At 37.9% G+C, this 12,399-nt stretch overlaps 1 protein-coding gene across 4 annotated transcripts in view; it reads left to right on the top strand.

Moving 5' to 3' along the window:
- ANTXR2 (ANTXR cell adhesion molecule 2) overlaps positions 1-12,399 on the top strand; it is a 152,569-nt gene that overhangs the window by 54,200 nt on the left and 85,970 nt on the right. For all 4 annotated transcript variants that reach the window (XM_012499573.2, XM_003265803.3, XM_012499574.2 and 1 more), the window contains exons 11-12: positions 420-498; positions 10,608-10,703. In XM_012499573.2, the coding sequence (XP_012355027.1) occupies positions 420-498; positions 10,608-10,703 (175 nt within the window). The remainder of the gene's footprint in view (positions 1-419; positions 499-10,607; positions 10,704-12,399) is intronic.

Genomic DNA, 12,399 nt, shown 5'->3' with positions numbered 1-12,399 from the left:
TCTTTTCTTTTTTTTTTTTTTTTTTGAGACTGAGTCTTGCTGTTGTCGGCCCGGGCTGGAGTGCAATGGCATGATCTCGGCTCACTGCAACCTCCGCCTCCCAGGTTCCAGCAATTCTCCTGCCTCAGCCTCTTGAGTAGCTGAGATTACAGGCGCCCGCCACCATGCCTGGCTAATTTTTGTATTTTCACTAGAGATGGGGTTTCACCATGTTGGCCATTCCGGGTGTGGTGGCTCATGCCTGTAATCCCAGGACTTTGGGAGGCTGAGGTGGGTGGATCACCTGAGGTCAGGAGTTCGAGACCCTTACTCCTTAAGTAGGTTTTCTGGCTGGTTTTGAATTACATAAGGAAAAAGAATCTCCTACTCCTCTGGTTTTAAATGTGTATAAAAATATTGTTTCTTCTTTTCTTTTTCAGAACTCTTGATGTTTCAGTGAGCTTTAATGGAGGAAAATCTGTCATTTCAGGCTCATTAATTGTCACAGCCACAGAATGTGTAAGTGAAAGTTTGCACAAAGATTATCTTTTAAAAGTAATTCCATCCAGAAATAATCTATGGATCTTTGGTGTTGTTGCATACTGCAATAAAGGAGATGCAAACAATAACATTGGAGATCATTACAAGGAAAAATTTTGTATAGAATTCGTTTTGGGTGGCATTGCTTTTTTTTATGCTGAGTTCCCTTTTATAGGAACTTTAAGGTAGTATGCATTTGATTTTGATATTTATAGAATTTAAAAGGCATATTTAAAATCAAAATAAGGTAAGAGAATAATTTACAAATGAAGCACTTTTTTTTCTTAAAACATTAAATATAGAAATTATGTTTTCTGTTAGGAAGGTTAGATTCCAGTATCTAAGACATTTATCATGGTTTGAAATCAAATTATTGCATCTTAATATGTTACTTTACTATTTTGTTCATTTAAAATATTGGTGCTTTCTGAATAAGAAAGTTGACTTTGACAGCTTGATACTGTCTTAGTTTGTAACCACATCGAATGTATATTTTGAGATTATTGATTTGCATTACCTAAATGCAGTATTTTGAAATATAAACTCCATTCAGTAGACATTTTCTTCCTTTTATTTAATTTTGTGGATTTATAGAAAGTTCCAATATTACATTATTGAACATGGAAACAGGCAGCACTAAACAAGACTAACCACGTGGTTATTATTTCTAAATATATTTTGTAAAAAATATGTAAATCAAAGCAAAAAAAGAAAAATTCCTGCCCTCCAAAAGACCAAAATCCTAAACCTAAACATTTTCTCACATCTCATGGTTTCATGGTTTTATATTTTGATCTACTAATTCAGGAGACACCCTTCCAACAGAAAACAAAACAAAACAATTCAATGTTATCTGTATAGAGGTAGTTGTATTTCTCATTGTAAGACAATGCTTCAGGTAAAAGGAACATCATATGGACCCTTGGGTCACTTTTCAACTCCTTGGGTAAGTCTTTGCCAACACCTACTTCTATTTTGAAAATAGCTAGGTTTTTTGTTTTTGTGTTTGAGCTTTCTGGGGAGGGTTTTTTTCCTCCCATTTCTAGCGCATGTTGCAATTTGTAGGTTTTGTGGATGTTGCAGTTTGCTGGTTTTCTGGTCCCTCAGGATGTGGTTGAAATTACAAATATTTGTGGTTTGTAGTTTCTCGGCGTTTAGCTCACTGAAATGGCATTCCTTCCTCATCCTTCTTGGTATTCTACACCTACAAACTGTCTTTTTCTTCCTTTCTTCTATGCAAGCAGGAAAACAGGTCTTTGTTCCTATCCTGTAACAATGCATGATTTTCACATGCAAGGATGCTGAGGCTAAATGACTCATCTGGGATGTATAGGTTGTGTGCTTTAAGGAAGACCTCCTAGTTCTTGCTCCTGAGTGAGGGTAATATGACTCAAGATGGTTTAAGAGTGGGGAGATTTCAGAAAAAGGATCATTGATGTGTCAGTGATGAGGTGAGGGGAAAGGAGCAAGCTGTAACAGTCAAGAAGGGGTCAAGGTGATTCTCACTAAGAAGGAAGGCTTTGAGCAAAGACTTGAAGGTAAGGAAGTGAGCCCTGCAGACCATCTGAGGGAAGAGTGCTCCACACAGAGGGAGCAGCTAGAGCAAAGCCTGAGGTGATAAGTCTCTGGCAAGTTCAAGAAGAGCAACCAGCCAGTGTGCTGGAATGGAAGTAGTCAGGGAGATTGGGAGCCTCCGGATAAGGAAGAGAGAGTGGCAGGAGCAGGGTAGATCCTATAGGGTGTAGAGTCATTGTCAGGACCTGAGCTTTTCTTCTGAGTGAAACAGGAAGACCTTGGAAGGTGACATGATTTGATTCACTGTTTTGAAAGGATCACTCTGGCTGCTGTATGAAAACAGACTTTGCGAGTGGCAGAAAACGTGGAAACATCAAGCCCAATTCTGTGGCTATTTCAGTAATGCAGGAATCCTTCCCCACCCAGAGAAGGGTGGCCCCACTAGGGTGATCAAACTGGAGATGGTGAGAAAGGGTTGAATTAGAATATATTTTACAGGGGAAGTTCATGGGATGCCTAGAGAGATTAGCTGTGGCATGTGAGATAAAGAAAGAAATTAAGAATAGTTCCAAGTGTTTTTGTCTGAGCAACTATTAGGTTGACGCAAAAGCAACTGTGGTTTTGCCAAATAGAAGGATGAATTGTCATCAGGCACAGCAGTTTCTGAACAATGAAGAGTTCAGTTGTGGTGAGGTTGAATGAGAGATGTCTATTGGACATTATAGTGGAAATGTCAGGCCCCTGAATATACAAGTCTGGAGTTCTGAGAGAGGTCTGGATTGGATGTACAAACTTTGGAGCTGTTAGTTGTTGACAAATGGATGGAATAAATTAGGCAACAAAATTCCACATAATATTTACTGAGAAATAGTAGCTTCCAGGAGCTTAGAGCAAGAAGGCAAAGAGTACCAGAGAAAGGTTTTATGGTTGTGGAGGAACTAAGACAGACAGGGCCTTGAAGGGAGACTAGGATGTCAGCAAAGAAAGAGGATGGGGAGCATATTATAGAGAAAGAGCAAACAGGGTGGGGATGTGTTGACAAAATTGAGAGGAGATGCATTTGACTGGAGTAGAAATAAGTGGAAGAAATTTTTGGAAACAGAAAATTTAGAACAGATTAACAACAACCTAAAAAACCGAATTGAATTTAGAGTTCATCCTACAGGCTGTGATTCTCAAACTCTATGGTGTTGAAATGAAAAAAGGAAAGAAAATGGATTATATTTTTCGTATTATTAGATTTATTCAACTTGAAAGAATTCTTTTATTTTAAAATTGTTCTTTGTCCCATTTTAATTTTAAAATATCCTTTGATTGAGGAAATACATTTAATTTGTCAGGACCAACCTCTCCCTTCCTTCCTTCCCTTCCTCCTTCCCTCCTTCCCTTCTCCCTCCTCCTTCCTTCCTTCCTTCCTTCTCTCCGTCCCTCCCTCCCTCATTCCATCCTTCTTTCTCCTCTCCCACCTTCCTTCTCCCTATTCCTTCAGTCCTTTCTTCTTCCTTCCTCATATTCCTCTCCCTCCTCCTGCTTCCTCTCTTCTTTTCTCTTTTTCCTTGTATGCTGTTATTTGGCAGAATTATTACCTGGCAAGCTTATGTGAGAAGCTTTTTTTTTCAGGTTTTATGGGCTTGAGAAATCACAAGGTCTGACTCCAATAAATAATAATATGGTTTTAAAGGGCTTTGGACACACATGTGATGGTGAAACATACTATTTTGGGAAGATTAAATTAGTAATGAAATGTAAGAGAAAGGACAGAAAAAGAAAAACAAGGCACAGAAAAAGATTTTAGGAAACAAATGCTAGAATATAGGCATAAAACTTTAGTTTCTATAATGACTGATGGTGGTAGAAATAGTCCTAAAAATAGCCATATAAATTATATTAATGAAGAAATACGTATTATAAAGTGACTTACTGGTGGTTATGGGGGAATATTTGATTCCAAAATATTGAATCTCATGGGCTGGAAGAATGATGCTGCCACTGGAAACATCCAAAGTGAGAGGTAAATCTGGAGATCAGAAGAATTTTCACTGTAGACATGTTATGTAAGTGAGGTTGGCAATGTCAAGTGGGTATTTGTAGCTATAGCTTCATAGCTCAGTGAGTGATCAGGGCTGGAAGTAAAAATTTAAGTTTTGCTTTTGCTGAGGTTATAGGAAGGGGAAGAAAAATTGGAGAATTTAGAGTTAATGTCATTTTGAAGTGGAGAGAAATAAATAGAATCAAAGAAAAAAATGCACTGGACAAAATTAAACAGGCAAGGAAGACCTTATTCAAGACTGTTGCAAGAGGGAAGAGTGATTGAATTTAACTGTGATGAAACAAAAGGTTAGAGAATTTTAAAAGCTAGGGTGGTGGGAATTATAGGCCACCAGTATCTGCTAATTGACCTTACCTAAAGGAAAAGTAAACTTTCTCCTACCTTCCTAATAGGAGGTAGTGCTAAAACTTGGAGGAAGGCACCACTGATGCTAGGTTTCTCCCCTTCTACAGAGACCATGAGATAGGGGCACTATCTCCCTTGATGATTGCATCTCAAAGGAATGGCTCCCAGGGCCTCGAGAAAGACAGTCCTCCAGGATCTGTAAAACTGCTCAGAGTTAAAGGAGATTTAAATGTCTTTCAAAAGGCAGAGAAATATTTTGTGATTACAAGTTTTTACTTATTTATTTATATTTGTTATTGTTTTGAGACTGAGTCTCGCTCTGTTGGTAGGCTGGAGTACAGTGGCGCCAACTCGGCTCACTGCAATCTCCGCCTCCCGGATTCAAGCAATTCTCCTGCCTCAGCTTCCCGAGTAGCTGGGATTACAGGTGCACACTGCCACACCCAGCTAATTTTTGTGTTTTTAGTAGAGACTAGGTTTCACGATGTTGGCCAGGATGGTCTCAATCTCCTGACCTCGTGATTTGCCTGCCTCACCTCCCAAAGTGCTGGGATTATAGGTGTGAGCCACCGCACCCGGCCACAAATTTTTAAAAGTAGATTCTTAAAGAAAAGGGAGATCCAAGACCCACAGTCAGAAGAAACCTGATTTGATTGAAGTTTAAAGTTTAATCAAGCTGAAGAAATAGGTAAGGCTGTCTTGGTGAACAGAGTAAGTGAAGAAATAAGAGAAAGAACTGCTCAAGACATGGGAAGACCAGACACCGAATGAAGAAGACAAAGGAAGATAGAATTCCAAGGTGAAGAGAGGGCAGCAGTAGGTGTGTGGGAGAGGCCAAGGTGAGCCAGGGCTGAGAAAAAGTCCTAGGGGTCACCAGTGATCTCCCTGTGTCTGCCAAGGCTGATGACTTGAAGCCTTCTCTTCCTTGTGACTTCTATTATTCCACTAGTTATTACAGGATAATAAATACTATAATTCAAATTTTCAGATTGACAGTAATTATAGGAAAATTATTTTTTCTCCTTAGATTTAACCATTGCTTTGTATTTAACCTCAAATACCTGTTGCCTGTGGTAGTAATATTACCATTTCATAGATATGAAAAGTGAGACTTGTGCTGATGAGATGCACCTGCTGATTTGTGCGTGAAATATCTATTGAAAATAGAAGAGTATAGTGGGTAATATTATGATAAATACCTGGACCTTGGATTTAAATGGTATTTAGTCTTTCAGGCATATTTGCATATGGTGAACAGGTGAAATGCAGTTAGCGATATTGCTTATTGTGAGGATAATGCTTTTTACTTGCTCAAGTGCTTGAAGGCCAAACAAAGTAAACACTATTATTCTAGTCATTGGTTAGTCCTTGTTAAAATCCCACAAATAAAGAAGCTCCTCTGTGTGCTTCAGGAACATCCAGGCCTCAGTCCTGTTAAGGCCCTTAGGAACTGAGCTGTGAGTTCCTGTTTGCTTCTGGGCCTTTCTTACCAGCCTTGAGACGTTGATGGTAGGGCTTGTGCTGTGCTCTGTCTCCCACGACTGGTCCTTACACAGAGCAAGTGCTCCAAAATTATTTCCTAAGTGAATGATTGAAAGTAACCATATATCTAGTTTAAAATGGGGAAACTAAGTTTTAGATTTTAGAGATTTAAGATTAGAGTCTGAGGGGGGTTTGTATTTAGACAATCCTTTATCTTCATCTCTCCTCAAAAGATCTTTAAAATGGATCTCTGCTTTTAAAAACATAATGGAAAGATGTCCTTTTTCTTTTCTTGAAATCACTGATCTTCTGACTCTTTTGCAATAACAATGTGAAGAACCTGTTTGCTGAGCATGTATTAAGTGCCAGACACTGTGCTCACCACTGCTGTATATGTGCTAAATCCTTTATTGCTTCATTTAACACTCACAGTCCAAGAGAAGGCTGTTCAGATTATGTTAATTTTACAGATGAGAAAACTAAGGAACAGGAAGATACCTCCAATATTCAGTGCACATTTATCCAAGTACATTGGAGGGTACTTCTTATGTGGACCCAGCCCTCAAAGAGGTGCATGGTTTGATGAGTGCAACATCAGGTGGTTTCGGTCCTTACTGTCCCTGCAAAAGGGATACTTGAAGCCTAGAGGCTCTGAAAGGTTGCTACTTGCCCAGTTTTGCAGTCTGATAAATGCTAGAATTGAGAATTGAACCCACGTCTGTCTCCCCTACCCCCTGACTGAACACTTCCACAATCCGCCATTTTAAACCAGATTCTACATTGATTTATATAGGACAAGGGTTGGCAAATTTTTCCTCTAGAAGGCCAGATAGTAAATACATACTTAAGGCTTTGGGGGCCATATGGTCTCTGTCACAACTACTTAACTCTACCATTGTAGTGCAAAAGCAGCTATAGACATTATGTAAACAAATGGCTGTGTTCAATAAACTATGTACACTGACATTGGAATTTCTTGTAACATATTCTTCTTTTGATTTTTTCAGCTTTATGTAATACTGTAAAAAAAAAAAAAAGATATTAGCTTGCTGGGGTCTTACCAAATAGATTGGCTGGATTTGACCCTTGTACCGTAGTTTCCTAATTCCTGATATCAAATATTCCAAAAAGAATCCAGTAAATGAAATAATTATCTGTTTCATGACTCTGTTTTCTTTCCCTAACTCTAAATTCATGAAACAAAATTGTGGAGACCCATTTTCCCTGTTCTGTGTCTGTTTCATTCTAATGTGGCTGCTGCGAATTCACTATTTTCTAGATAGATTGCAGCAATAACAACTAATGCTCTTTTGAAACTTTCCAGTGATTCCTCTGTCCCATAGTTATGTTGCAAGGGCAGCAGTCACCCTGATTTGTTTTTATACCTCTGTGATTCTCTTCACTAGAATTTTAGTTATATTTGGCAGAATAAAGTTTTTTATTGTATAACTTGCTTTTAGTGAAGAAAAGGAAATTAGATGCAGATGACACAGGCCCTGAATACACTAATCCCAGACATCAGCTCAGTTAACTGGATACAAATTCGGGCTTTCCCATTGTGTTTGTTTTGATAGCCAGAGCCACTGTCAGAGCAAGAAAGATGTTAGTCATGAAAGAAAAACAGTTTCATTTTGCCCAAAAGTTTATAAACATATTGGGGAAAGGTGGAACACTACAGAATTCAGTCCCATAATCAGATACCATGTTGCAAACTATGGACTTAACAGTCAGATGAAGAAGAGTATGAAACTAGATTTGATTACATATAGATCTATATCATGAGCGAAACTAGAAGCTTGTCAGTTTTACATAGGCATGCCTCTCTTTAGAACTCAAAAAGTTCTAATAAATATTTATTACTCAAATGTCATTTTTCTTAAACAAGGTAGAAATGTTCTTAGCTTGCTAAGGTCTTACAAAATAGATTGGCTGGATTTGACCTTTGTGCCATAGTTTCCTAATTCCTGATATTAAATATTTCAAAAAGAATCCAGTAAATGAAATAATCATTAGATAGATAGATAGATGGCAAGACTAGGTTGCATTTTTTGCTTCCCCTGACCCTTTTCCCATCATGTTTGGCTTAAATGTATACTAGGTCTGTAGGTCTTTAGAAAGTGCATAATTTATTTTTAATTTATTTATTTAATTTATTTTTTTGAGATGGAATCTTTCTCTGTCACCCAGGCTGGAGTGCAGTGGCGTGATCTTGGCTCACTGCAATCTCCACCTCCCGGATTCACGCCATTCTCCTGCCTCAGCCTCCTGAGTAGCTGGAACTACAGGCGCCCACCACCACGCCTGGCTAATTTTTTGTATTTTTAGTAGAGATGGGGTTTCACCGTGTTAGCCAGGATGGTCTTGATCTCCTGACCTTGTGATCCACCCACCTCAGCCTCCCAAAGTGCTGGGATTACAGGTGCGAGCCACTGCGCCCAGCCATTTGTAATTTTTTTAAGACAAATCTTTGTAATCAGTTGATACGATAATAATAATAAATGTATATTTGTATCTGGAGGTGCATAATATTTTGTCAGTGCTACTAATGGAGGCTTTTTTTAAGGGAAAAATCAAAAATTTTAAGTATCTATCAGGGCTAGCCCATCTACTTTGTGTTCTGTCAGTTCAATTTTCTGATTTTCCTGTTCTTGGCACATGCATAGAAGAAACAAACTAACCACTAAATTTTTAGCAGCTTCATGGCCTCTAGTTGCATGTCCTTATTTCTGAATACGGGTGTGAATTCTAAGAAAAGGGGAAACCAAATGTTCATAGAGCCCTTTTGAAAGCTGTATAGCACAGCCAAATGGTGTGCCATTTCTATGAGTGCTGTGGCTGGATCCTCATGTGGGAAAGGTCTGGCGAGAAATGTATTCCTTCTGTACATGGACAGTCACAGATAGGGGCTGTCTTACATAAGACCATATTTTTGAAGGTGAGATCAAGATTTATACATTTGACAATATTTCTCCCATAGGGTACCACAGTTTTCCATGCTTTTCTATGACATCCTTTTTCCGTTATATTCTTGTTTGCCTAGATTTTAGAGCTTAATGTGTTTGCGCCTGTGGAGGGTAGCATGATTTATTCATGAATATTTAGAATTTTGTAAAGGAAGTTGCACTTTGGAATGTTCTTTCTAAGAACAGGCTACTTAGGTATTTGCCTGAAAATTTCTGTAAAGTATTAGTATTAATCTTCTTTCTCTTTTGCTCTTTTTCTCTTCTTCCCTGAATTTTTTCTCATAAAAAAAACCACAAAACAAAACATTATTACTGAGGATCCTAGAGATTAGGCATTTGGGAGATACCCCTTGTTCCCTTGGAAACTGTACAGTAAAAGTTCAGTAAACATTCTCCTTTGTATCCATGTCTTTTGCTGTCTTTTTTCTTTAGAGTTCATTCTCTCAGTAAGTAGTTTTTTCTTTCTTTTTTTCTTTTTTTTTTTTTTTTTTTTTTTTGAGATGGAGTCTCACTCTGCCTCCCAGGCTGGAGTGCAGTGGTGCAATCTCGGCTCATGGCGAACTCCACCTCCCGGGTTCAAGTGATTCTCCTGCCTCAGTCTCCTGAGTAGCTGGGATTACAGGTGCCCGCCACCATGCCCAGCTAATTTTTATATTTTCAGTAGAGATGGGGTTTCACTATGTTGGCCAGGCTGGTCTCGTACTCCTGACCTTGTGATCGCCTGCCTCGGCCTCCCAAAGTGCTGGGATTACAGACGTGAGCCATTGTGCCCGGCCTCAGTAAGTAGTTCTTAAATGCCAGACATGGAGTATACAGTGCTAAGTAGGCTAGATGTAGCCCCTGACTTCCTAGAGCTCACAATAAATCATGGTAGAAAATATAAATTAAACAAATAATCACAAAATTCATAATTAATTCATTGCATTGTGATAAGTACTAAAGGTTAAAGTATAGCGAAATATGAGTTGTTTAATCAAAGGGGCATTTTATAGTCAAAGGGTCCAAGGAAGACTTCCATGAAGTGACTTAATATGAGCCCTGTAAAATGAGTAGGTGGTTTTTATATGAAAGGGTTTAAGAACAGAGCCCAGAGTAGGTACCTTAAAGCTGGAGGAGCTCAGTAGTTAGGAAGGGAAAGAACACCACTGTGGTTTTTGTGTAGGTCATATTTCAGCTGCAATGAGAGAACATCTGATTTATGAATGCATGAGATTGCATTCTTGCATTGATGTGTATATACCATTTCCCAACAAGAACCATTGTTGGTTTGTCATCTACTTGATAATTTTTTTTAATATTCATCTTATTATTTAACTACATGCAATAAATTGTGTTTCGCCATCAAAAAGTTTGGAGGATTCTGCCTAAATTCTGCCTATGGGTAATTTGCTTTGAACCAAAAGAATCCTTACATGAAAGATAGTGACCAGTCTAATCCTGATTAGTGATTTTTCCTAAATTCCTTTTAGATGTATTTGTAAAGAATCTGCAGCATTTTGGGAAAGTTTGTGTTTATTATTGCCTGTCACAACAACATAACATAAAACATAATATATATGAAATAGAAGACAAATTTGTAGAATTTCAAGAAATTAAAATAATATAGTTAAAATCTAGTTTGACATTATATACTTTCTGCATTATTTTCTGGTGTTTCCTTAAAATATATATACATTTGGAATTTGACCATAAGCTGTGCTGACTGCTTTGTTTTTGCTTTTTGCCTACTTTAGTCTAATGGGATTGCAGCCATCATTGTTATTTTGGTGTTACTGCTACTCCTGGGGATCGGTTTGATGTGGTGGTTTTGGCCCCTTTGCTGCAAAGTGGTGAGTAAGAAGGATTTACAACTCTACTTAAAAAAAATTAGGAAGATGTAAAGTAAGGTCTGAAATATGAATAGATGCCATGTTACTCAATAACAGCAAAGTTTCAGTTTGCAAAATGAATTTTAATTGTCTTCACTACTATAATAAATTCTAGAAAACATGCAGGTCAGTAAATATTTATTTAAAAAATTCATCTAAAAAGCACTTTAAAATCAGGTTTGTGGGAAGAGGAGGAGAGAAAAATAGGGGAGGTAGTTGGGATAAAGCGTATTTTCATTCAAGTGCAAGAGAAATTCAAGTAAATTGAATGATGTTTTCTTTTGGGTTCATTGAGAGGAGTTGATAATTTGTCAGTTTTTTTAAGTGCTCATTAAATTATTCATTTCCTCTTTGAAGGGTCTACCATTTCAGGACCTTGTCTGTTTGCTACTGAAAAATATTTGTTCAGAAATTAGTCACGCACAATTGTCAGCATATCTGCTAAACTGCTACTTTTGGAGTAATGATGAGGAGTTTCAGTTTGTGTCATTTTTTTTGTGTTTGTATAAAGCCTGTGAAAGAATATGGGTGTATATCAGTTATCTATTGCTGCTGTAACAAATTGCCGCACATGTGTTGACTAAAAGCAACACAAATTTATTATATAACAGCTGTCTAATCACAGCTTTCACATGAGTCTCACTGGGTTTACCTGGACTAAAAGGTGTTGGAAGGGATGTGTTTCTTTCTGAATGCTCTAGGGAAGAAGCCATTCCTTTGCCTTTTCCAGCTTCTATAGGCTACTCACATTCTTTGCCTCATACCCCCCTTTCTGTATCTGCAAAGCCAGATATGTTGCATCTTTTCGACCATTTTTCTGTAGTCACATCTCCCTCTAACTCCGAACCCAGCTGGGAAAGGTCCTCCAGTTTTAAGGAACCACGGGATTAGGTTGGACGCACCTAGCTAACCCAGGATCATCTCCCATCTCAAGATCCTGAACCTTAATCACTTCTGCAAAATCCCTTTTGCCATTAAGATAGCAAATTCACAGTACCAGGTAATTAAGTTATGGAGATGTTGGTGGGGGGTATCATTCTACACATTTCAAGCAATCCAATTTAGATTGTTCAGGTTTCATAGAAAAAAAATTATCTTAAGGCAGCCCTCTTCCAAATCATGCCTACTACTTATTTTGAGAATATTCCTTTTATTATAAGCACATTATGTAGAACTTAATATTGTGTAGCTCATGGTAATGTTTTACATAATACTGCAAGACTGCCTTTTCCCCCCGCTGTCATGTTTGCTGACTGATTTCATCATCCTTGCAATTTCAGATGTGCTTTGTTTTAGCCCTGCATTTATTATTAGTTGTACTTCATTTTGCTTTCATGAGGCAACTTTACAATCCTTTATCTCAGAGCAGTTGGCCCATGGAGGAGGCATAGAATTAATTCAGATAACAGTAGAGACAAGAAGCATCCTGTCTCTTTGCTGAACTAATCAGTTTCCTGCCATAGCAATTTATGCTCAGTTTCCTGTTGTAATCTTGATTATCTAGTTATGGCTATTTTAGGGTGGCTAGCATTCTTGAGTATCACATTAAAAAGTAAAAAGATGCCCTAATGTAATTTGTGCTCCTCGGTTTTTTAATTTAAACTTTGCAGTGGTGCATTTCTCCTCCTTTTTTTAAATTATCACTTTGCAATTTCAT

Source organism: Nomascus leucogenys, chromosome 9 (assembly GCF_006542625.1).
Source record: "Nomascus leucogenys isolate Asia chromosome 9, Asia_NLE_v1, whole genome shotgun sequence".
Lineage (NCBI taxonomy): Eukaryota > Metazoa > Chordata > Mammalia > Primates > Hylobatidae > Nomascus > Nomascus leucogenys.
Note: the sequence above shows the minus strand (reverse complement) of the source record. Positions and strands in the feature narration are given on the sequence as shown.